The sequence below is a fragment of the Rhododendron vialii genome, chromosome 13a (genome assembly GCF_030253575.1).
Source record: "Rhododendron vialii isolate Sample 1 chromosome 13a, ASM3025357v1".
NCBI lineage: Eukaryota > Viridiplantae > Streptophyta > Magnoliopsida > Ericales > Ericaceae > Rhododendron > Rhododendron vialii.
Genome location: NC_080569.1, coordinates 23596385 through 23623463, shown reverse-complemented (window position 1 = coordinate 23623463; position 27079 = coordinate 23596385). Strand labels below are relative to the sequence as shown.

The 27079-nt window shown below is 37.4% G+C and overlaps 1 protein-coding gene and 1 long non-coding RNA gene across 6 annotated transcripts in view; one reads left to right on the top strand and one right to left on the bottom strand.

Moving 5' to 3' along the window:
* Positions 1-27079, bottom strand: part of LOC131313374 (cysteine-rich receptor-like protein kinase 10) — a 98296-nt gene that overhangs the window by 20825 nt on the left and 50392 nt on the right. Inside the window, exons 1-6 of one of the 5 annotated variants that reach the window (XM_058341652.1) lie at positions 4368-4975; positions 1974-2310; positions 1436-1573; positions 1198-1319; positions 905-1115; positions 364-601 (exon numbers count right to left, since the gene is read on the bottom strand). The exons of 1 other annotated variant lie outside the window; for it this stretch is intronic. In XM_058341652.1, the coding sequence (XP_058197635.1) occupies positions 364-601; positions 905-1115; positions 1198-1319; positions 1436-1573; positions 1974-2310; positions 4368-4889 (1568 nt within the window). In that variant the 5' untranslated portion in view covers positions 4890-4975. Of the gene's footprint in view, positions 1-363; positions 602-904; positions 1116-1197; positions 1320-1435; positions 1574-1973; positions 2311-4367; positions 4976-23127; positions 23462-27079 lie in introns of those variants that run through there. 3 more of the 5 variants (XM_058341656.1, XM_058341653.1, XM_058341654.1) reach the window with 3 other exon arrangements.
* On the top strand, positions 19708-20368 carry LOC131313389 (uncharacterized). The gene is made up of 2 exons (XR_009196185.1): positions 19708-19844; positions 19995-20368. It is a non-coding gene; the product is annotated as an uncharacterized LOC131313389 (long non-coding RNA).

Sequence of the window (27079 nt, the reverse complement as noted above, 5' to 3'; positions counted from 1 at the left end):
AAAAGAAAAAAGTGGACAGAATTAGCACTCCCCTTTTTTTTTCACTAGTTATCAGTTATACTACTGATTTATATACTCGAAATTTTTCACGAACTGATGAATGGGTGATTAGGTAAATCAACAAGAAGAAGGTAAAAAGAACTGTTATTCCTAAGAAAAGCGAGTGTTAAATCACTAATTGATACAGTTCAACGCATAAATTGTCATTACACTGCTAGGCATAACAGGCACGTCAATTTGTCAACTCCAAGGTAGGATATTGATGAATCAAGGATAATGCGTTCGTTGAGAAGGGATAAAGTCAGTGCACATTAATGCAAATTATCAAAAAACGAGCACAAAGGAATGCAGGACACTACTTACAATGTTCCAACGACTCGATTTGTATTTCCTTGACTTTGATCAACTCCGAAGATCCTAGCCGTGCCAAAATCTGAAACTTTCGCATTCATATCACCATCTAATAAGATATTGCTAGCTTTGAGATCACGATGTATAATTCTAAGCCGGGAATCTTCATGAAGGTACAACATCCCCCGGGCTAACCCTCCTATAATTTTGTAACGTCTTGACCAATCCAATTTCTCTCGTTCTCGTGGGTCTGTACAATGATCGATCCAAACACAAATTCAAGTTATAAGCAAGGAACAAATGTATGTATATTATCTTATTCTGTTTCTCTATATTGTGACGCAAGATCAAGAACCACATTTAAAGTGGTCTCATCTCTAAGCATGCATGTGAAATGCTTCTCTGAACACACGATCCATACTTTTGTACCATTCAGCAACGCATGGCGTGTTTGAGATCGAGGTAATTCCTCATTGGATTCCGAATTTAACAGTCATTGCAATGAAAAGTAGTAGCAAGCAAAATTAACAAAGAGTTGTTTAGATTGCCAAACCGAATAAAAAGTAATCGAGGCTCTTGTTGGTCACAAACTCATAAATGAGTATCTTTTCTTCTCCTTCCAAGCAAAATCCCAATAGCCTCACTAGGTTCCTATGCTGAAGCTTGGCTACCAATAACACCTCATTCTTGAATTCTAGTGCACCTTGTCCTGAGCTTTGAGATAGCCTCTTCACAGCTACCTCTTGACCGTCTGGAAGTAAACCCTGAGAATACGAAACATCTAGACCAAATTAGGACAAATTCCGTAAATTTCGAAGGACAATTATAGAGAAAAAGTAAAAATACCTTGTAGACTGGACCAAATCCTCCTTCGCCGATTTTGTTATCATCTGAGAAGTTGTTTGTGGCAGCTTGAATTGTACCGAAATCATATTGCAAGGACTGCACTGCTGAGATATCATCCTCACCTGGACAAATAAAAAATTCAAATTAAACAAGAGTAAATGGTCAAGACAATAAAAGAAGAGAAGGAACTTTTTTAGTTTAGCTGGGGTGAAATTTTAAATGTTTTCCTTGTTCTTACCATCAGCTTCTTTTACAAAGTTATACTTCTTCTTCGCCCTTCTAGTCACGAAACAGAAGCCTACTACGAAAAGCAGAATAGAGACTCCAATCGGAACGACAATGGCAATGATGACTTTCGATGAGACTCCCTCTTTTCCTGCATTAGAAAAACTATTTCATCAACAATTTTCATTAACAAACCGTAGTGCTCAATAAGGCTTCAAACAATCTGGTTCAAGCGGCATAGTAAGTCGTTTCAAGTTGTTTTAATACTACGATCGATCATATTTTGAGAACTATAATGTGAGAACTATAATTTCTATATGCCGTTGGAACCATATTATTGGTAATTTGTGGGAGTTGAGTCAAAGAAAGTTATTAGATTTTGCTCTTGACATTTCAAAATGAACAATATTTGGGGACATCCAAGCAAAAGATCACCCAAAATACGAAACAAAGGGAATAACTAATTATTGCTAAGGTTACTGGACAATTCTACAAGTGAAACTTCAAAATTCAAATCTAAAATCCATGTTTTTTACGAAAGGAAGTTTTACCTGGGCTGCTTGTAGTAGTAGTACTAGGCGGAGGAGGTAGAGCTGGCGAAGGTGGCGGTGGAGCAGCACCAACGCTGGAGTTGTAGAATGGGTACGTCTCATAATGGACATAACAGCTTGGAAACAGAACTCTCGCTCCTATTTTTGCATCACAGCAACTTGGAAATATCGCGATACCAGTCCGAAGGCATGTATTGCAATCAGTAGTAGACAAATCCGGCGTGCATTGTGCTAGTCCATACACAGGTTGAAGCGATGAGTAATTCATGAGTTCGGTAGTCGCGAATTTCCTACCTGAGTCATGACTCGAAGCTCGAGCGGAAACATCGTTCATTACCTTTCAAGTGTAATTCATACTAATAGTTAGAAATGGTTAGCCAAAAGTGAGAACTAGATATGAGAATAAAAATCATTTTCGTGGTATACCGCATATGCAATGACAGAATCCAAACTAAATAACCAGAAAGACAAGAGGTTAATCCGTTAAAGCCTTTCATAATAGATTGGGCGTGTTTGATAACAGATATTGTTTTGGGGGATTGATAATGAGGTGAGATTAGTATTGAAATCGGCAATGAGGTGGGATTATTAATGAGAAGATGAATCATTTATTCATGTCACACAACCTTTGGCTTGAAACAGAGCAAACCATTCAGGCCGGATAAGAACAATCAAATGCTCTAGAAATAATCAAAGCAAAATGGTTTTACCTAGTGGGGGAAAAATAAAATCCCTCAAAAGTAAAAAATTTGGAGAAATGCTATCTTTCCATTTATCACATGACATTTGACCATCGAGATTTTTTGACAAACAAGATAATCCCATTTATATAATAAAACAAAGTACAAAAGACCGGAACTCCATCGGTCAGAAAAAACAAGAAAATAACCGGAGAAAAAACAAACACAAAAGTCGCAAATACCATCGAGATTGTATGTTTTGAAAATCTCCTCTATATATCTATTCTTCGCCAAGATTGAATCAAATCTATTCATACTTTTTTTGGGGAGTGAAATTCTCATTATTTTTTGTGTTCCTTTTTCCTACAACTTTTAACTCTCGGCACCCATTTAAGAAAACGATTGTTCCACCACTGCCCTCTCGGTCTGTCACTCTTCCGATCATCAAAAGACGTCGGGAGCAGGGACGGAACTAGAATTTTACCCTACCAGTGACAAAATATATATACTAGTAAAAAATTAAAACGATGAACTATAATATGAAACATTATTAAATCTAGAAAATTTTAAATTACATAATGAAAACTATAAGAAATGATGTTTGTTATATGCATATAGCGTACCAAAAAAGACTAATGTAATTTAATATATCTACTGAAGTAGGCATTTGAAATTGTGCCCGACACTCTTTCATGTCATTAAAAGTATGCATGATAGAATCAGCGCCAATACTTCTAAATGTGTCATTCTCAATGTATGTGATCAAAAAACTTGCCAGAAAATTATTTTCCATCCAATGTGAAGTTTTTTTCCCCTTAATTTAGACCTTATCTTTTATAATACTTCACTTTCGCCTATTGAATTTAGTTTTGAATATTTTCTTGGGTCTCCTTGAGTGAAAAAAAAGAGAGGACTAGTAACAAAAAATGATGAAAAAAAATCTAACAGTAGCAGGTCTACATAAGTTGTGTATAATTTATTTTTTTACATATAATAATTATATTTTTTAAAATTCTTGTGGGGCGGCCGCTGCCACTAGACTCCCTGATTTCATCCTTGGAGGATCAATCCCCAATTACCTCTAACAATAAAATGAATTTTTTTCTATAGAACATTGGATAGTCAATTGGAGATGCTCTTAAGATTGATATTCTCTACTTAAATAATCTTCTCGCGACCAGGGTTCAATATGAATAATTGAAATTGTTATTTATTTGGCTCGATGTGTATATTAAACTTTTTATTTTTAGGCTCGATGTGTATATCAATTTTTTTTATTTTATTAGGCTTCATGTATACGTATATACAAAACTTTTCATTTTTAGGTTTGATGTGTATATTGAATTTCTTATTTTATTAGGCTTCATGTGTATGCCATTTGTATATACAAAAACATGCAATATTAAACAGTTACTTGTGAACCAACTTGGGGTAAACTCAGTTGTATGAGTTTGAAAATTCTTATCTGCCTGAGAGTGTTCTTCTCAGAAGACTTTTTCTTTATTTCTTTGTTTTCTTCGCACGATGAGCTTATTTCTCGTATTTGTTGAATTTTTAGACTTAGTTTTCTCATGAATTCTCACAATCTATATTAGTGTCCCGAAATTTGTACTTTGTACTTCATATACACGATGTAAATTATCTCTTACATCGATTGACGAAAGAATAAAACAGTTACTTGTGTACTTCATATAAGAGTTTGCATTTTGCATACCTTTCCCAAAGCTTCCCTAAAACTGGTCGCATTCGTCGCGTTCTGCGGATTTATCAACATTAGCCTGAACGAAGTGTCCGAAGTGGAGAAGATGGACTCGTTGGAGTACCTCAGGATGCACTCGTCGTACCAGATCGTGACCCGCTTCGACCTGGGGCACCGTTTGACTACATCTCCGACAGCGTAAGTGACGCAGTCCCGACACACGGCGGCAGAGACATCGCCGCGGCAGATGAAGAGGCCGTAGGCGACGTCAGGGGGGCTGCTGCCGGCGGTGAAGTTGTAAAAGCCGATGGACGAGTTGTAGGAGTTGGAGGAGAGACCGGATAAGAGGGTGTTGAGGTTCGTTTGGTAGGTGCTGTTGGCGGCGTAGGTACTGGTTGTGCTGAGGGTTGCGTTTGGGCATTCTACGTATAAGTAATTTGGGTCAGCTCCTATAGTTATTGGGATCATGAAGCTGAGGAAGCAAATCGTGAAAGCAAACAGAGCCTTTTTGGGCATTTTGTGAGGTAAATTATTCATTGTTGAGTGCCTGGGATGGCTCTAGGGGGCTCCTGGGAGTAAGTATGAAGATTAGGTGAGGGGGAAGAAATGAATGGCGGAGAGGGAGAGAGATTGTGAATCATGGCTGTTGGTCCGACGACTTGGGTCTGGTCAATGAGGGCCCCATTGAATTGAATTGGAGGGAAGTGAAGTGACATTCTGTTTGTTTTGGAATTTTTAATTTTAATTATTATTTAAATTTAATTTATTTATTATTTACATTTTTTTCTCTATCCTTTTCTAATTATTATTTCTACTTTCATGTATTATTTTATTTTTCTATACATTTATTATTTATAAATTTTAATTTAAAATCTCAAAACGAACGGGTCAAATCTAGGTTCCTTTCAACTCCTGATTTGTATTTAATATTTGGAGTCTACTTAGTTGAAATATCTACATCTCGTACAAGTAACGGCGACGAAAGATTGTTGAACAAGTCGAGTTTTTGTAAGACGAGTAGAGAGATTTTGAGTGTTGAGCTCAACTCATTTAGCTAAAAAATCTAAAATTCGAGCTCGAATTTTGCTGAATTATTAAACAAGCCGAGCCACGAGCAGCTCAATTTGTATACATACCTACGTATGGCAGTGTTCCAAACTTTTTATTCACCGGTCCAATTCAAGAATAAAATATTCGGTAGAGAAAAGTTTGGACACAACCATTTGATGCGGACGGACATTGAATAATTACTCATGGCCATGGCAGATTACTGCTCCGTTCCGGAAAGAAAAATAAGTACTTATTTTTTAAGAAGGCAATTTTAAGCTTAAAAATCATGTGCTTACGTAAATTATTTTCCTATCAATATGGATCTTGTTTGATAGATCTCATTGAGATCTTTAATACGATGCAAAAAAAATTAAAAAACTAATTTTCATTTACATTATTTTTGAGTTTAAAAATATAAAATAAGTACTTATTTTTTAAAAATGTGTTCTGAAACGGAGCCTACGTTGGGTTCACGATTATTTTGAGGATTTCGGGATCACGAGTCAAAAGTAACGACTCCTTTTCAGTAGAAACTTCTTTTCTGTTTTTTTTTTCTTTTATTATACTTTATCTTCTCCCGCGGAGGATTTGTATCGTAGTAATACTTTTAGTAATACGGCGGCTACATCAATTATGCGGTACCATGGATAATTAATTATTCAAGAACCTGGCTCCTCAATAGTTGATTGTGCGATTTTATTTGAATTATTTATCTTGAAAATTAATGGTTCAAATTTATTAAATTTATTACCGGTTATAATCATTTATTATCAGTCATAAATTGAAAATAAATATGAATCCTTGAAAATTTCACCTGACAGATGCGATCACTTGAACCGCACATTCACAGTCCAAAGACAAGCCAAATTCTTATTCAACAACTTGAGCAATCACTCCGTGCAACCTGGTTCATTCCTTGCATCATATGTACTTTATTTATACCAAAATAAAGGGGGCTTTCCGCTAAATTAATTTTACTAATTGAACCAAAGCAAATGTTTTCACAAATTTTTAGAGAGGTCATACTCCTCACATACATAAACTAAAATACCATTTAATGGAAACAATTTGACTATTGCGATTAACCTATAGTTCAAAAATATAATGGAAGATCACTCTAAAGATGTATAACTGTTTTGTAGATTTTAAGAACCTGGATATTGTCACCCTAAAATAAATAAGAAGAATTGGGAAATCACTGGTGTCCCAGACATTTCTCGCGACACCCATTGCGGCCGGTCGTTTTCGAATCGGTGAAGCTCCCGTTGCGGTCATTAAAAATAAGGTCCTCAGAGACATTGGCGACTCTAGGAATTTCGGAGCATGGGGTCATCCATAAACATCAATACTTTTGCCAATTGTAAGACTGAAAAAATATGACACAATAATGGCAATTAATAACCTACTTCCAACAAAATTCATATTTAAAGCTCGACAAACATTTCAACTTGTACACAAAAATATCAAAATGCATATATACAATACTAAAAATCCTTCTTACAAGTTCTCGACAAAAAAAAGAAGAAGAAAAAGCTACAGGAGCTTCTACAATTGCATTCGACACGATTTTATATTTTGAAATCGTTGAATGATAGTCTCTATATCAATAGCGTCAAAGTCTAAATAATTATTTTCCTAAAAAATCAAACAACCCACATTCTATACACACATTTCTGGTTATTGGTGGAAAACATATTCTACCATTATTGGTGAGGCACAAGCAGCGTTTATTGGTGGAAAACAGATTCTTGATGGGGTTTTGATAGCAAGCGAGGTGTAGACACCCCAATTTGGGTTTTCAGATTAGTTTACTTACGGTATTTGATTCACCGATGATGAAACGGATCAAAAACACCTCGAGAATGATAGCGTGTTTGAGCTTTGAATGTTTGCAAAATCATTGAACCTAATCTAGCCTAAGCCACTTCAAAAGCCAAAAGTCCAACTGACGTGCGCTGATTTGAAGCCTGCGCGCGTAGATCAACTTGACAGGTGTTGGTCAATGACCAAAGTTTGACCATTGACCAACGCGTGAATAGGTGGTACATGCGCGCCAGAGCGCAACCATTGCGCGCTGGATTGACTCCCGCACGCGCTGGTCAAACTGCCAAGTGGTGGTCAACAATCAAAGCTTGACCGTTGACCATCGCGCGCCAGACTGACTCCAGCGCGCGACGGTCCAACCTGTCCCCATCACCTTTATTATCTGGGAAGCTTAACCACCAAGCACCCTCAGCTAGCCTCGTGGACTGGCTGAGCTCCTCTCTTTACAGCTAGACTTAACTCCCTTGTTCTCCTATAAATACCCCCCATTTGTTCTCTTTCAAAGGGTTAACAAAAATTGGCATCCAAAAGTTTACATCCTAAGCACCATAAAGAGCATAACTTGTTCTTCTTCAACTCAAACACCTCAACCTTAATTCAAAACTCAAACACCTTTCAAAACTCAAAAACCAAAGGTATAGCTTACCTTTGTTCTGCTCTCTGTTTTAATCCCTGAGGGGGGCTGGCAGGGTCAAGGCTGGTAATCAATACTAGTCCTGGTCCTAAAGCTGACAAGGTTTCAAAAACCGTCATGGTAGGAACCAGCGCGCGATGGAGCCACTCGTGCGACGGTCCTCGTGGGGATTGCTGTCTTGCTGTTTTTGTGTATTTATTTACATATAGATTTTTTTAAGCATGTTAACAACCAGTTTACTGCTTTCCTTTGTTAGAAATGGTAGCTGTAGTTTAATATGTATTTCTGCTGTTATGGAGTACCACTGGGATCTTTCTGAACATACCTCAGAACCCAGAAACGTGTAAACTAAGCACTGGTCTAGTTCAGTTCTGCGCGTGCCAGGGCGCGACAATCGCACGCCAGAGCACCACCATCGCGTGCCGGTCTGCCTCTGACCAGTGACCGGCCTTGCACGGGTAACTTGGCTTTAAGCCATTATTTTGTCCCCACACTGTGTATGGGGTGTTTTGTTAATTTGTAGGGCTCTTTTAGCCTGTAAACTGCTTAGAACTGCTTATCAACTGCCTATAAACTGCTTAGTTTGTCCTGGGTGTGCACTGGTCCTTCTAAAGCCCAAAGGGTTTGAGAATAAGAGCTGTGGGTTTGAGCTCACTGGCGCGCACGTGTCTTAGAGTTGCACGCGCAGGAGTGAACAGCATGCAGTGACTTGTTCAGTGCATGCTTGTTTCTTCCTGCGCACATCATTCTAAAACAGGGGCTTCTCAATTTATTTAAATTCCCACAGCAGTCTGTTCTCATCATATACTAACTGCTCATCCATGTTATCATTCACAACTTGCAAACTGTTACAATTTTAATCCCCATTAAACTATTTCCTCGCCCTAATTGGTTAAAGAATTGATTAATCAAACAGAATCGCAAATGTTTTCAACTGCCTAAGTAGAGACCGATCTCCGGATTGGGCGAGAAGGGTGCTTTAAAATCCTTCCATTCTCGTAACCTGGCTCCTGAACCCAGATATGGTTATGACGGACTGTTGCCTTCACCTTTTTCAAATCAAACAGTGCAGCGAGCGTTTCAAGTGCGGTTCCTTGGGTGTCAGACCTTCAAACCCAAGTGGCGATTCTGCATTGAGTGCTCGTCTGCCCCAAAAGTGTGCTCATCGATCGGCCATTTTTTAGGGCATGCTGCCCACACGAGGTGATTGACTTTTGGAAACAGAGAAGTAGGGGATCGAGGCCTGATTTTGAAGATTGATTTTGAAAAGGCATATGATTGTGTGAATTGGAACTTCTTAATTGATTTGATGTATAAGCTTGGATGTGGTAATAAATGGTGCCAGTGGATCAAGAAATGTATCTCCTCAACATCACTATCCATTCTTATTAATGGATCTCCTATAGATGAAATCTTTCCACAGAGAGGACTTAGACAAGGAGATCCTCTATCTCCTTTCTTATTCACTGTGGTTGTGGAGGGTTTGAACATCATCATGGAAAGAGCTAAAGAGAAAGGTGTAATCAAAGGAATTCAAGTTGGCAGCAGAGTTAATATTTCCCATTTGCAATAAGCTGATGATACTATTTTCTTCTGCAATGATGATCTACAAGAGTTTCTGTACCTTACGAGAATCTTAAGGTACTTTCAAGATATGTTAGGCCTCAAGATTAACTTCTCAAAAGCATGCTATACGGTGTTGGTATTCCTGATAAGAGAGTGAGTGACATGTCTCTTATTTTAAGATGCAAGAGTGGGAAGCTCCCAATGAAGTACTTGGGTTTACCTTTGGGATCTAATCCAAGAAAGATTCAAACCTGGGCTCCTGTCATAGAGAAAGTTAAGAAGGCACTCAAATCTTGGAAGAGTAGGCATATCTCAATGGGTGGCAAGCTGACTCTAGTCAACTTTAAAATGTCTAGCTAACCCATCTATTACATGTCTCTATTTAGAATGCCAGCAATAGTGGGCAACAAAATTGAGAAAATCCAGAGGAAGTTCTTATGGGGAGATACAGAGGAAAAGAGGAAATTGCACTTGATCGGATGGGACAAGCTAACAAGGAACAAGAAGTATGGGGGTCTTGGCATTAAAAGGCTCATGGAACAAAATACCGCTCTCCTTGCTAAGTGGTGGTCGAGGTTCAATAAGGAAAAAGATGCTTTGTGGGTTAAATTGGTTTCAAGCAAGTATGATCTATGTGAAGGAGCTTCGTTGCCCCACCTTCCAAGAAGAAAGAAAGCTTCCAATGTATGGAATGGTATATGTTCAGCAGTTTAGTAAGTAATATGCGTGCGGATAAGGGAGAATGTGTTATAAGGTTTTAATTTTAAGGTTAACTCTTGTACCTCTATTAGTTTCTGGAAACATAAGTGGTTGGGGGAGGAGACCTTGCAAAATGTATTCCCTGCATTATTCACATTATCTACCCAACAAGATGCAAGGATTGCTGATATTGTGGACAGAGAGAATCAAGACCAATGGAATTTCCAGTTTAGTAGAAGATTGAATGATTGGGAAGTCGATCAATTCAACATTTTGAGTCAGCTCATGAGTGTGGTTCAACTACAGGATTCACAGGAAGACTGCCTTCAATGGAAATGGAGTAAGGACTTATCTTTTTCAGTTAAGTCAGCATACTCTAAGTGGGAAGTCCAAAAATTCACTAAGGACAAAGAGCTTTTTGCTGTTTGGAAAAATATATGCCCTCCAAAGGTAGATATCTTTGTTTGGATGGCCATTTAAGGGTGTATAGCTTCCAAGTCAGTTCTGGTGAGTAGGGGTATCATCAACAACAACCTTGGGCAATGTCATTTCTGTAATGCTACTGAGGAAACACCAGATCATTTGCTTCTCCTATGTGATGTGGCTAGTAGGGTATGGAGCAATGTGATCTCTTGGTGGAATATGGTTTGGGTATGCCCTCATAATTTGAAAAATCTTGCCTTTTGGGATAGCTTCAAATTCAACAATCTGGAGAAGCTTTGCTGGCAGGCTTCCTTTTACTCTAGGGTATGGACATTGTGGATGTGCAGAAATGAGTTAGTTTTTAGTAATAAAGTGTGGGAGGTGGAGGAAATTTTTGACTTGGTTAAAACGAGAATGGCAAGCTGGATCAAAGGCAAATACAACATTAGAGACTACTCTATTGAAGATTGTAAGTGGAACTTGGATGGGTTAAGAAAAGTGAAAATCTGAGTATGGTGTCTCTCTTGGGCTGTATTATTATTTTTTCTTTTGGGTAGGTTCTTAGTTTTTCTTTTCTTTTGGTCATTTTCTTGTCTTTGTGTCCATTTTGGTTTGGGCTTTCTGGTAGTTTGAGTCCTGTTGGATTCTTATGGTTTTTGGTCGGGTTGGGGTCTTGTTTTGCTTGTCTTTGTCTTGAGTCTAGCTGGGTCTGGGCTTGTGTGGTGTTGTTTGTCTTTGTCCTTGTTCTTATTGTGTCTTCCCTAGCTTTTTGTCTATCTCTTTCTTGTTTGTTGTCCTAGTTCTTTGTCAGGCTTATTGAAGCTATTGCTCTTTCAACTCCTATTTTTTGGAGGGCTAATAACACTTCATGGCTGGTTGTTTCTGCTGAAGCTGTTGCTCTTTCAACTCTTATCTTATGGAGGGCTATGTGCACTTCATAGTTGGTGATTCTGCTGATGCCAAGCTATAAGTTTTCTTGACTCCTTCCCAATCCCTATGTTGTTGGGACTAAGAGCATTTTTGATCCACCAAAGGATGTCTTCCTCTTGTCAATTCCAAATCTTGGAGGGCTAAGAGGTTTTTGGATTCGGATTTCATACCTAAAACTACAGATAAGTTGGATGCTGTTTTTATTCTCTTTCAACTCCAATGTTTGGGAGGGCTAGTAGAATAATCTGGTGCTATCTTTCATGTTTTGCTGCTTCAACCCCTATCACTAGGAGGGCTAAGTGATGCTAAAGCTACCTTATTTACTTGTTGATTTTATAACTGTATGCTGCCTTGTTTTATTCTGGAATCTGTGATCATTTCCAGGAATTGGTGGTTGATGTTGTATATCCTCTTGCCATCTTGTTTTGTGAGTTTGTGTCTTGGTTTTTTGTGTCCGGTCTCTGGTGTTAGTTTTCTGCTGTTATGGTTTACATGGATGAAATTGTTGCTGTTGTAATCAGTGCTGATTATGTTGATATGATATTTGGATTGCTACTTTATAGTCTCTTTCAACTCCAAAATTATGGAGGGCTAAGAGAATAAACTATTGTTGTTATCATTCCTGGTTTGCTCTTCCAACTCCTACTTGTAGGAGAGCTAAGAGATGCAAATGTTGCTTTATTTATCTGCTGATATGATAACTGGAGGTTGCTTTGCTTTACTTTGGAATCTGTGAACAATTCCAGAACTTGTAGTTGATGTTTTATATATCCTCTTTTCAACTCCAAACCTTATAGGAGGGCTAAGAGGCTCATCTCATACTGTATCTAGATCATTTGCTGGGTTTGATGTTGTTATGTTTTCTGGTGGATTTTGCTAGTTCTTTAGTTGTTAACTGATTTGGAAGACTATCCCCTGCTGCTGTTTTATTGACTCTGCTGGTTCATGATGCTAAGGCTATTTGGAGAGGTGTTTTGTGATTGATCTGTAACGCCTCAAGTAGATCACTGGCCCAATACCTTAATTTTGATCCACAAGCCACACTACATGGCCCAAAAGCTTAAGCACAAGGTACTAGTAGTAGCCCACAAGGTTTGTTATATGCCCAAGATCATCCATGTAGACTTCCGATGTGGGATGGGGTGTTACAATCTCCCCAACTTTATAGCCTCGCGAGGGGTTGAGCACTATAATCACCAATACAAATCAAACCAACAACCAAATCAAACCAAACTCCAAAGCCCACATGGTCGTGCACATGGATGGCTTTGATACCACCTGTAACGCCCCAAGTAGATCACTGGCCCAATACCCTGATTTTGATCCACAAGCCACACCACATGGCCCAAAAGCTTAAGCTCAAGGTACTAGTAGTAGCTCACAAGGTTTGTTATATGCCCAAGATCATCTATGTAGATTTCCGATGTGGGACGGGGTGTTACAGATCACTATGGTCTTTGGATGGAATTTACATAGTTCAGCTGTTATGTATTCATGTGCTGTGATACTGAGGTAATTATGCTGCATTGGATGGCTAATGAACCTGTTTGACCTTGCTTTTATGGCGCTGGTTTGTTGGATGCCATGAAGTTGATCTTCTACCTACTATTTTTGAAGCTGGTATGGTTATTTGGCTGGTAGTGCAAGCTTTTTGGAATGGTTTCTGCTGCAAGCTCTGTTTGGTTCTGGATGAATCCATTTCTCATATGGTTTCATTCAATTCTGTTGAATGTAATTTTCTCCTTTTTTTCGTTTCTTTTGGCCTGTTCTATGATTCAAGTTTTCTTTGCATCTAGAGTTTGTCCTCTTTGATGTACCCTTTGTCGAGTTCAATAAAATCTTGTTGCTAATCAAAAAAAAAATTTGGACTTTTTTCTTCTTTCGTCATTATTAAATTTTTTTTTTTTTTTTGCGTTTGGTCAGTTTTGCGTCTAATTTTTGTAAATTATTGATTCTTTTTGTCAAGACGAATCGGAAAAGTAAAAAATTATGACTTTTACCCAATTTTTTTAAAATATCCAAGATAAATCCAAAAAGCCGGCTTTATTTGTTAATCGGTCGTCATGGGTCATTATCTATCCCCAAGTCGTGTTTATAGTTTCATGTCTAGAGGTCTTTTTTTATTGTATTCTTTTTATTTATTTATTTATTTATTTGATCCACTTTTTTTTTTTTTTTTTTAAAAACACCTCGACGCTTTGACTAACCCAACATTTTGTTACCGTAAGAGGACCACTCTATTGCATGTCAGTCAACAGAACTTTCCAGGTGACTACATATATAACATTTTATTTCCATTAACATTTTGTTTCCGTAAGAGGACCAGTCTAATTTTTGTAAAGAGGAGGGAAGTAACAGAGACAAATGCCTATCATCTACAAACAACTGAAAACTGATACATACATTGTGGTAGTGATTTCTATAGACATTACATGTACTAATTCTCCCTCTCTTTAGTCAAAGTCGGCGAGAAGAAGTTTCTTCATCTTAGCTTGCATCTGTAGGCATGTGTTATGTTTTATGTGTGTGGGGGTTGGGGGACAGAGAGAGTTGAAAGGGTAAAGATGAGGGTCCTGCGAGAGGGTGAGAGACTGTGTTTGCGGTGAAGTACTTACGTTTGGAGGTTGGGAAGGTTTGTATTGTGTGGTTGCGAGCAATCCTAGTATAGCATAGGTAAGTCATATGTGAGAGTGTGTTTGCTTTGTAAAGTGTTGGTGTCCTTACAGTACCAAAGAATTACACACACACACAGAGAGTGGTGGGTGTGTGAACCGTGAGTGTGAGAGTGAGCGAGGTAAAGTGTCAAAAGATATTTCGGTCATTGGATCCAAAATTCGATCATGTTGTGGTTACCACCATGACTATGGAAGAGTTATTGGCCATGTTGGCAGAAGATACTTAAGAGCTTGTGCCCGATGGGGCATGAGGAGGCCCTGCATGTGACTGACATTTAGGAGGAATGTCGAAAAGTGGGGAATTCACAAAGAGCTAGAGGAAGAGGCCGTGAACATGGTCAGGCGGTGGGTCTAACAAGAGGGGGGGCTGGGGGGCAAGGGGGGGAGGACCATTGGATCTAGAGGGACAGATGAAGAAATAGAGAAAGAAGAGGGATAGCTTAGGCACTGAAAAGAGTCAGTACGTTGCAATGAATACGGCCACTACAAGAGGGAGTGTAGTGCAGACGTGCAGTGCTATGCTTGCGGTGGGCATGGCCACAACCAAGGGCGGACCAGGAATTGATTTTACCCAGGACTAACCCCCAAAAAATTTCACACTGATAAGCAACCCATGCAAGAGCAGTAAATTGGGTGTCACACTGACTTTCTAGCAAATTAAACAACTAAATGCAAGATAGAAACAAATCAACGATGTAGCACAATTGAGTCAACTCATAACAGTAACTACACACTAAGCTTTAACAGATAGAGCAAGCTCAATAACAGAAAACACAACAAATATAGAAAACTGATTAGCAGATTTTTAGGGTTTTAATATATGGACGAAATTAACTAATTAAGTAAGCTGAAATGCCCCATGTCAGATTCAGAGATTATCAGTTTACACAAGCAATATAAATATGCAAAATAGAAATTAAAGACAGTAGGGAAGAGAAAATCGAACGCAATGATTTATAGTGGTTTGGTCCGCAATTTCATAGCCTAGTCCACTCCCCAAGTGTCCAACTCAGGATTTGCTGCACTATCTCCAATAGTTACAATCTTCTATCTCCATGGGTGCTAGATAACCTTTACAATGAGCGATCCTTCCCCAATCACGCCAACTATTGTTGACTCCGGTGATGGTCACACTTAATTTAACTAGTTTTGACTCTAGTGCTAGTAACACCTAACTCTTAAGTGATTTTCTCTTCAAAACCACTCACAAAAAGATCTCTCTCACAAGAGTATGAATAAGGCTGTACAACCCCTTTTACAATTATGGCTCAAGAACAGCACTCAATCTATGAAAGTATTCAAGATGCAAGAACGAAGTTGAGTGCACAGATTTTTTCGAACAAGCTCTCTGTTGAAATTTTTGTTACAAGTTTCCCCCGTTCTTTCCTTCTTCTTTTTTCTATTTAATCTTGGAGAATAATACTGCATGTGGAAGCTCCATTAGCCGTTGCAAAAATATTGAGCTCCAATCTTACCTTTCCAAACTTTTGCATCTTCCATCTTAAGCAACATCAACTACAATCAAGCCTTCAATTTGCCGTTAGAAATAAAAAATCTCCAAGTAATCTTCAATTTTCCTCCTTGATTAATATTTGCTTTCTGTAGTGGCTCCGGAACCAAGGCTCAGTCATCCCACCGAGCCACGAGGCACCGAGCCGTCGCGAGGACGTCTATCCGCTATGACTGGAGAATCAGGAGGATCATGGCACTTCCCTCGGTATGTCGCTCAGTTGAAGGGAGGTCCGGTCAGGGCTCCACCATTGCTTAATGTCTCAGGACCTATATGACCCTGACTCCCCGAGGTCTCGATCTTGAAGGAAAGCAGTTATTCTAGGAGGGTCCCACTCGGTTACACCACAAGGGTAATCATTGGGGTGTGATCTGGCCATGTGCTCCGAAACTGCCTTATTCCCTACGTCACCTATGACGTCGCCCGAGGCGGTTACCCGAGCGTACTCTCCACGCGCTAGCTTGGAGGCCAAGCAAAGTAAGTCTATAAATACAAATGGACTCTAACCTAGAGAGGTATGTCATTCTACCCTTACCCTAGACCTCTCCATTTCTCCTAGGATCTAAATTGAGGTCGGAGGGTCACTGGGCGATAGCCCTAGTGACTTATTGCAGGTCCGGCGGCAAGAGCACTGAGCTGTGAAGGAGGGAACCAGGACCCACACCAGGGTCAAGATCCCGTCAAATCGAACCCCCACACTTTCCATAAGAGCCTTTGGGCTAACAGAGCCTATCTCCCCCTCGATTTGATCCGTTCGACTCCCCCTTAATTCTTGATTTATTACCATTCTCCAACACCGTGTCCAAACTCGCGACCACTTGCCGCATGCACTAGGGATTTTCCTACTCCATCATGAGTTACAATGGAGCAGGAGCCACAAACTTATATAGCTAAATTGGGGTGTCTACAGTAGTCAAAAAGTTGGGAGAGCCACATACTAATCAAGAAAGGTGGTTTGTTTTTGTTGTGCTAGCACGGATCAAAACCAAACACACACACTCTGACACAATGGATAACAGAAAGAGAGATGACGTGAGAAAATTTTACGTTGTTCCGCAAAATTAGGTACTGGGGGGCAAATTCACCCTCTCAACCTCTCAACCTCTCTATAATTTTCCGACACCTTGTAAAGGAAAAAACATTAGTTTCACAGGGAACACTGTTTAGTAATCTTTGCAAATCGCATATTGTATTGATAAATGTTTACTTTGGTTTATTTATTTGTCAGAATTTTTTTTTCCAGATTGTAAATGAAAAATGTCTCTCATATGCAGATTTCTTGGATCCACTACTGGTCTTCCCCACGCCCTGTTGAGAAATTGGTACATCATGGCTCCCACCAGTTCCACTATATATCGAATGAAGAAAGAGTCCAACTTACATCGTTTGTTATGCAAAACACGTATTTTTATCCTAAGATTTACATTAACAATTTCCTTTATACTCCTACCCATCATGGGTACTATCCTTGGGCCCTCGGGAAGCAAGACCCAAGTCGAGTTAGTTTTCACAAACCCAACGCATCTGTATCTGACCCAACCCAACCCAACCCAACCGATGCTCCCTCAAACCCTTCTGATTTCAGTTCAAGAGAGCAGGAAGCTCATTTGGTCTAGACTTGTCACATCATCTGGGGTTTATTTCAGTCATTGATACTCCATTCACTGACCATTGTATTGACTTGCTTGTAGAATTAATGTTCCATCTCTGCGTCTGTAAGAATATTCGATTCTATTATGTTCTGGCCTAAGAACCCCGGCGCGCGGCTGAGGACGTGACGGAATAGCTATTGAGCATCAGAACTATTATTGCCATAGAAGGCCTGGCGTCTGGATCATCTTGGACGCACAACAAGGCAATAGAGATGCATCTAGTGACTTCATTTATAGCATAGGACCCTTCAAGAGTTGGATCCATCAAATCCAAGGGAGTTCCTTCCTTCCAAAGTTTCCAAGCCTGCAACAATTCCATACACACATGAATTGTGGATGTGATGATATTTGCACTAAAGAGGAAGTTATTCCCAATGTTATGTGCAATATTGATGGTCACGTTTAAAAATAAGTCTAATGAATAGATTCGCATTCAAATTTTAAAAGCATTGTTGATGGCATTAATGCTTTAATTTGTTTGATTGTTTAACATATATCTATAGCTACTTAGTAAAAGAAAAGTTTAAGAACTTTAAACAAGGATGTACATTTTTGAACATCCCTAAATATTTAGAAGACTAGCAATATGGGATACGCGGAGTAGTAATTAAAATGTACGGCTAAAAACTTACATAGCTCACAAGGTCCGTAGCACCAGCTAAGTTGTAAAATTTATTGTTCTTCTTTGCCAGAAATGATCTCCAGAACTAAGATACCGAAGCTAAACACATCAGACTTGGCGGAGAACTATTCACGCATTACATACTCTGGAGACATATAACCACTACAAATAATAATTATCAGTTAGTCATGAACAGAAGACACTAGTACTTTTCAGACGTGAAACAAATGAGGTCCTAACGCACAAAAAAATGAATTCAAAAAGTAAGTGAGATGATTTAGAACTTCCCTTTTTCCATCCCAATTGCCAAAAAGTGACAAGAATTGTTGCAAGGGTCATTAGGTAAATCACGAACAAAGTAAGAAAAGGACTCTTGTTCTAAGAAGCAAGTGCTAAAATTATTTCTCAGTATACCATTCAGCTCTGTTCGCGTGTTAGAGAGGTAATCCACTACTGGATTCAAAATGTCACATTCATGCCAAAAAGAAAAAAAAAAAAAAAAAAAGGTAACAAATATAACACAGAGTAGTCTTCTTCTCTTTTTTTTTTCCTTTTTTTTTTTTTTTTTGAGGTTTTTGGACCATGTAAGTCAAAAGTAATGACTCCTTTTCACTAGAAACTTTTTTTTATTTATTTATTTCCTTAATTTAATGTCTTTTCAGTCTTCTCCGTGCAGGATTTGTATTGGACGTTTTAGTAATGCGGTGGCTATATATATGTAGTGGAGTAGCACAAATCTACGTACTGCCTAAATTCCGTCCAATCCCTTGCTTATGAACACGACTCATTAATGGAGGAAAAACTTTTAACAACTTCAGCTATCACTCCTTGCAACCTGGTTCACTCTTGCATTATAATCTGTTTATACCGAAACTAAAGACGTACAATTGTCTACCGGGAATGCTAAAGTCACTTGGTTGGTTTCGATCAGATTTTGCAGAAAGTCTCTTCAACATTAGAACTATCGTAATAGTTGTTTATCTGACAACTTGTTTGCGCTGCTCCAGCATCTAACCATCTTGATTAATTTGTCGCTGGTGTAACCTTTATTTGATCTGGATGTATTTGTGCAATATGTCTTCTTTAGCTTACATTACTTCACATCTTTCTAACCCTCAAGCATCTACTCCCACTGCTTCCGTGGTTAGATCAGTTCCTCTGATGCAACCCATTCCTATGATGCCATCAGTTGGACATCAGTTTCTCCCTTCTTTTCCTCAAAACCAATTTATACCTCAACAGCAAAAATTTGTGCCTCCACAGCAGTTCTATCCAACTTTGTCATCCAGAATTTTTTCTAGAGGAAGAGGAGGCAGAGGTCCTAGATTTCCCAGAGATCCTAGTGAAATTTGTAGTAGAACTAACCATATCACCAGTTTCTGTTGTTGTCGTCCACAGATTCAGTCTCAGTTTCTGAATTTCTATCCTTTCGATCAGTTTTCACATGGTCAGTGGAGAGGTTCACAAGTAAATTCATGGATGACTTCCACTCCTATTCAGTATAGCTATCCTGTTCTACCACCACATCCAACACACTTTTCATCTAAAAAGTCTTTTGCAAAGGGTTCACAGGCATCACAAGTGTGTCATTTTCTCCAACCTTTGCTGGTAGTTACTTGTCTCCTCAATCATCTGCACAGGCTTCAGCACAGGCCTATTTTACTGGTCATAGTGGTTCCTCATTTGCTTCAAGTTCTGGGCATGGATCAGGTTCACATTCTGGTATTGGAAATGGATACAACACCAGTGTCATTAAAACTAATTTTCTCCTCAACCTTGGTTTTTCGATAGTAGAGCAACCAATAATGTTACCAACAATCTACAAAATTTGGAAATTTCTCAACCTGTTCATGAGACTGAAGGTGTTTTGGTTGGCAATGGCACTTGTCTTCAAGTGACACACACTGGTAAAGGACTTCTTCCCACACCTGAAGCTCAATTTCATCTTTCTCATACTCTTCATACACCAAACATTACACATAATCTGATTTCAGTTTATCACTTGCCAAAGATAATAATTGTTCTCTTATCTTTGATTCTTTGGCCTTGTCATTCAGGACAAGACTACTCACAAGATTCTCTACCAGGGGCCATGTCACAAGGGGCTCTATCCACTTTTGAGCAAGTTTAAAAGTCCACTTTCACTTTCTCAGCAATCTTCCACAGCTTTTGTGAGTTCTGTTTCTTCTTTTGCTGAGTTGTGGCATAGGAGACTTTGTCATCCCAGTCCTCCTTTGTTCAATGCTTTAATAAAACAACTTAGTATACCTGTGTCCAAGTCTGTTTTGTTGAATTGTTCATGTTGTAATATGGCCAAGAGTCATAAACTGCAATTTCCTTTGTCTGTGTCTCAAACTACTGCACCCTTTCAACTTGTTCACATGGATGTTTGGGAACCTTCACCACTCCCTTCTAATAAAGGTTTTCGTTATTACTTGTTGGTTATTGATGATTTTTCTAGACACTCTTGGTTATTTCCTGTTCATTACAAGTCAGAAGTGAAGCATAAAATTGCAGAATTTAAATCCTATGTTTCCACACAGTTTAATACATCTATTCAGATTGTCAGAAGTGACAATGGGGGGGGGGGGGGGGGGGTTTATTAATCAGTCCTTTGGGGAGGTGTCCACAATTATTGTGGGGTCCTCACATTTAGTTTTGGCCCTCACAAAAATGTGTGGTTTAGAAGAGGCTAGTGTGTGGTGTCCCAGGGGCATTGAATAATTTTTCCGACCCTAGGCTCGGGCCGGGCCGGCGAGTGGGTTGGGGTGAAGTGCAGGGTTGTACGGATTCATTACTTAGGTGTTTTAGAGGATGTATTTGCTCCAATCCATACTTTATTTCTCCATATCTCCAAAATAGAAGCTTCTGGTAAAGTGTATGTTGATTAGTTTGAGTTTTCTTTTGTTCGTTAGAGTGCAAATGGGATATGACCCGTTCTTTGCAAATGTTTGTACCTAGGAAGGCTATCATCTTTTGTAACTTTCGTTGTCTTTTGATTAAGAACGAATGCTACTTGCAAGTGATTATTTTGCATGTGTACCGTTTTTTCTATCGATGACGTTATCACTTAGACCAAACAAAAAATGGGGAGAGCATAACTCAAGGCCTTGTTGATCAACCAAACAAAACACCAATAAGTATTCAATCACCCGCTGTTCAGGTAAAAGTTCCTTTGACAAATTTACCAGCTAAGTTGCTCAATATCAAATGACTAACATACTCAGGCTGGTTTCGGGAAAAAAAAAAAAAAAAAACCATCTGTGTTTGCTTCCCATTTTTGGGTATTTTAATTTTAGTAGTGGATAGAGGGAGAAATAGAGTAATGATTAGAGAGATATGGCAAAATAATAATTGAAAAAATAGGATAATGATTAGAGAGAGAAATAGGATAATGATTAGAAAACAAAACAAAATGGGAAACGATTACAACCAATTTAAACTTTACTTTTTGTTTGTCTTTATTCAAAATATTTTTGCATTCATTTATTTTGCGTCAAACTTTTGTGAATGATTGATTTGTCTAGCTAGACAAGAGGAACTAGAAAAGTAAAAAAAATTATGATGGAAACTCATAATTTGAATAAAGACGAAAATAAACTTAAAAATCTGTCTTTTTGTTATATTTGTCTTTATTTAAAAACTTATGAGTTTTGTTCATAATTTTTTACTTTTCCCATTTCTCTTGTTGAGATGAATTAATAATCACAAAAATTTGACGCAAAACTAACAAATGCAAAAAAAAAAAAATTTGATTAAAGACAAACAAAAAAGGTTTGCTCTTTTTTTTTTTGGGCCAAATCCAGCCTCACTAATCATGTTAAATCATCGAATGCCGTGCTAGCCCCCGAGAGGTTTTGCCAAGTTTCTATGAGAAAACAATAAGTGCTCTTTCATAAGATCAGATGTTCCATTCCTATTGATGCCAAATAGCACAAATTAACTTGGGAGCTACTAGAGAGGTTTGTCTAACCGTTAACTCATGGCTCAAGAATAAATTGATGTTCGCGCTAGCTGATCCGGACATTCCGTTCTAAAAAAAGCATCGAAAAGTCCAACTTAATTTCTTAGGAGGATTGTGACCGACCAAGCGAGTCTCAGCACCCACTGACACTTCCATTCGTCGATTTCTATTTTTTCATGGAGAAATTACATTAATGAAAACAGAACAAACCATGGCAGGAATATATAGCCAAATAAGAAGAAACGCCAAACAATTGCTAGCATAAAACAAGTCTTCTAGCAATAAACAAAACTTTCCCAAATGACTATGAATATTACTAAATACGGAGTAGCATTATTGTATTAACATTAACATCATATCCCATTCCACTTTCGCTTCTTAAAAAATTAAATACTTATTTTCAATTTTCAAACTTAAAAATAATGTATTTATAAAAATAATTTTTCAAATTTTTTTTTACATCGTTCATAAGATCTCATCGAGATCTGTCAAATAAGATTCATATTGCATTATTTTTTATTTCAATAAGTTCATTATTTTTAAGCTTGAAAATAAGTACTTATTTTCTAATTATTAATTTTGGAAACTGGAACGGGATAACAACAAAAGAGGAGAAGGAAGTTTGTAGCAGGATATCTCTCTCTCTCTCTCTCTCTCTCTCTCTCTCTCTCTCTCTCTCTCTCTCTCTCTCTCTCTCTCTCTCTCTCATTTAGTTAGGATGAAATTTTGAGAGTTTTCCTTGTTACCATTAGCTTCTATCATAGCATTATACTTCTTCTTCGCCCTCCTACTACTTACGAACCAGAAGCCTACTACGAAAATCATAATAGAGACCCCAATTGGAACGACAATTGCAATGATTACTCTCGACGAGACTCCCCCTTTTCCTGCATTAGAAAAGTTATTTCATCAATAATTTTCGTTAGAAACCGTAGCGCTCACTAAGTCTTCAAACAATCTGGTTTCAAGTAGAATGTCTAACTCCACGATTGCTCACATCTTGACGACTAGTATATCGTATAATAATTGATATAAGTTTTTTTTACTACGTTCTTGGTCCTTTGTGGGAGTTGAGGCAAAAAATGTTAACAAAATTTTGCTTTTGACAATTCAAAATGAATCATATTGGGCACATCCAAACAAATGACGACCCGAAGCTTAGTGCAAGAAACTTCAAAATTGAACTCTAAAATCTACGTGTTTCAGAAAAAGAAATGAAGTTTTACCTGGGCTGCTTGTAGTAGTACTACTAGGCGGAGGAGGTAGGGCTGGCGAAGGTGGCGGTGGAGCAGCACCAACGCTGGCGTTGTAAAACGGGTACACCTCATAATTGACATAACAGCTCGGAAACAGAACTCTCGCTCCTATATTTGCACCACAGCAACTCGGAAATATCGAGATACAAGTCCGAAGGCATGTATTGCAATCAGAAACAGACAAATCCGGCGTGCATTGTGCTAGTCCGTACAGGGGTCGAAGCGGTGAGTAACTGAGTTCGCCAGTTGCAAATTTCCTACCTGATTCATGACTTGAAGCTCGAGTGGAAACATCGTTCAGTACCTTTTCAAGTGTAATTCATACTAATAGTTAGAAGTGGTTTGCCAAAAGTTAGAACTAGATATGAGAATAAAAAATCATTTTCGTGGTATATATACCGCATAAGCAATGACAGAAACCCCTGTTCGGCAAAATAAGCCACTTGACTTATTTTTTGGTTCTTATTCAAATTTTTTCTGTATTTGTTAATTTTTTGGAGATGATTGCATCTTCATGACGAGAGGAATCTAAAATAAAAAAATTATGATCGAAATCCAATTTTTTTTGAATAAAGACGAAAAAATTGACTTATTGACTTATTTTTGTCTTTATTAAAAAAATTAGGTTTCGATCATAATTTTTTTACTTTTTAGATTCCTCTTGTCATGACGATGCAATAATCTCCAAAAAATTGGCGAAAAACTAACAAATACAAAAAAAATTTGAATAGAAACAAAAAAATAAGCCAGTTGACTTATTTAGCCGAACGGGTAAAATTACCAGAAAGACTACAAGAGGTTAAGGTCTTTCATAATCGACCGAAGCTGGTGGCAGACCAAGAAAATTGATAAAGTGGAAGGCAACTAAATACTTTGAATCTGAAAGGATTATGATTAAAAAAAAAAAAAAAGCTTCAGATTTTGATTTTGAAGGGATTTTTTTTTTTTTTTGACATGGATTTTGAAGGGATTGAAACAAGCTAGTGAAATTATCAAGATTTTGAGATCTCAAAATCCCTGTGTACGGTCTCCAATAAATTTTCTCTATGTTTCTCCACTCATTACTCTCAAAACCCCAAACCGAACAGGGTGTTGCCCTCTTTCCCTCATCCGTTTTCCGTATTTTTTTGATATACGTACCCACAACAAGACACAAATCCAATTTAAAATTTTGACACAAACTCAACGGGTTTTTATGAGAACGACTACAATAAACACCCGTAAAAAATAGCAGAAGGTATGCAATTTGTATTTTGAGCCACAAAAACTCATATATCACCACAAAATCTCATTATTAATCACCAAAAAATTCGTATGCTGAACCACAAAATTCATAAACACCACAACAAAAATTCGTAAATAACACCACAAAATCTCATATAATTCATATACAACATCACAAAAATTCATATATAAACAATCATAAAATCTCATAATTGGGCCACAAAAATTCAACAAAATAAGCCACAAAATTCATAAGAGTGTACTGTACACACTTTTGCAAGATGAGCCACAAAAACTTGTAAAAATCAGCCAAAAAATCCATATGTAGTGGTGTGTATAGTAGTTTTTTCCATGCTGTTAGGTAAAGTGGAACCGTTTTTTTAACAGATAGAGTTGACAGAAAAGCGAATTATGCGCCATTGGTGACAGTTTTTCTTCCGAAACACTTGTTATTTTATTTTTTTTATCGGCGAATCTTTGAAATTGTTACGAAGACAAATGAACAAGGATTGGAAAATATACGACCCCAAATCCAAGATTGGCAAGAGGCCAACCAAAGATACATCTATTGGAACAAGCCCACATCTATTGTACACAACCTTTGGCATGAAACAGAGCAAACCATTCAGGACGGATAAGAACAATCAAATGCTCTAGAAACAATCAAAGCAAAACGGTTTTATCTAGTGGGAAAAATAAAATAAAATCGCTCAAAAGTAAAGTTTTTTTTTTTTTTTTGGAGAAATGCGCTATCTTTTCACTTGTCAATTGCCATTTGACCCTCGAGAATTGCATGTATTCAAAATCGCCTCTATATATCTATTCTTTGCCAATATTGAATCGAATCTATTCATACTACTTTATAGGGTGTGAAATTCTAGTTACTTTTTGTTTTTCTTATTTCTACTTCAACTTTTAACTTTCGGCACCCATATAAGAAAATAATAATTCTAACACCACACACATTCACACACTCATACTCACAACAATGGTGGGCCCACACACACTGGATGTGTAGTATGTGCGGGCTCCACCCTTGTTGTGAGTATGTGTGTGTGAATAAGTGTGTAAATGGGTGTGGTGGTAGAAGGACTCATAAGAAACTTATTGTTCCACCACTGCCCTCTCGGTCCGCCACTCTTCCAATCATCGAAGATGACCCGAAAAGAGCCCTCAAAAGTGGGGGGAGGATTTAGCCCCAATTACCTCTAGCATTAAAATGAAATTTTTTTTTTTTTTTGTAGAACATTGGATAGTACATCAATCAGAGATGCTATTATGATTGACATCATCTTTTTTAAAAAAGAAGGTAATTTCAAACCTAAATATAATGAAAATGAAAAATATTTTTTCAAATTTTTTTGCATCGTTTAAAAGATCTTAATGAGATCTATCAAACAAAATCCATATTGGTAGGAAAATTATTTGGATAAACATATGATTTTTAAGCTTGAAATTGCCTTCTTTTTCAAAAAGTTACTTTTCTTAAAAAGCGGAACACCTCCTTAAATAATCTTCTCGCAACCAAGGTTCAATATGAATAATTGAAATTATTGTTTATATGGCTCGATGTGTACATTAAATTTTTTATTTTTAGGCTCGATGTGTATATTAAACATTTTATTTTTAGGCTCGACGTGTATATTAAATTTTCTATTATATTAGGCTTCATGTGTATGCCATCGTATAGGGAAAATTTCAAAAAAACCTCTGAATTTTCTGACAACTTGTAAAATAACACCTGGACTTTCTCTATTGATAAAAAAACACCTAAACTTAGCATTCTGTTAACAATTAGGCTACTCCCGTCCAATTCCATCTAGTCCTAACGGATGGAACTAACGGAAGGCGTTAACTTTTTATATTTTTTTTACATTTTACATTCAAAAATTACTTTTAACTCTTTCTTTTTTTATTAGTAAATAAATATACAATAAAGTTCTTTTTTTTCTTACTATTTATCAAAAATTATTTTAACTCTATTTTTTACTATTTACAAAAATAACTTTAACCACCATTTTTTTTGTTACTTTCAAATTTTACATTTCCCTCTCTCTCTCTCTCTCTCTCTCTCTCTCTTTTTAAAAAAAAACTTTAACCCCACTCCACCAATCAACTGCTAAAGCTCCAGCTCTAATTTCAGAAATTCAAAATTACTTTTAACCTCTTTTTTTTTAGCATTCTTGTTTTTTATATTTTTTACTTCCAAAATTACTTTCAACTCTTTATTTTTAGTAGTAAATAAATATAAAATAATTTTTTTCTTACTATTTATCAAATATTAATTTAACTCAAATCTTTACTATTTATAATAATAACTTTAAGACCCATTTTTACTTTCAAATACTCTCTCTCTCTCTCTCTCTCTCTCTCTCTGCACTGATGAAAATCCTCCCCCCTCTTCTCTCTACCGATCAGTTTGGAGAAACCCAAAATTCCAAAAAAAAAAAAAAACGGGGCGGGGTGCAGGGAAATAGGGAGTGTTAAAATAATTTCCGTAAATAATTAAAAAATGGGGTCAATAATTTTTGAAAAAGAATAAGGAAAAAAGAATTTTATTGCATATTTATTTATAACTAAAAAAGAATGAGTTAAAAGTAATTTTTGGAAGTAAAAGTAGTAAAAAAAAGAAAAGGTTACAAAGAGGATGTTAAAAGAACTTTTGAATTTCTGAAATTGTGGCTAAGGCTTTGGCGGT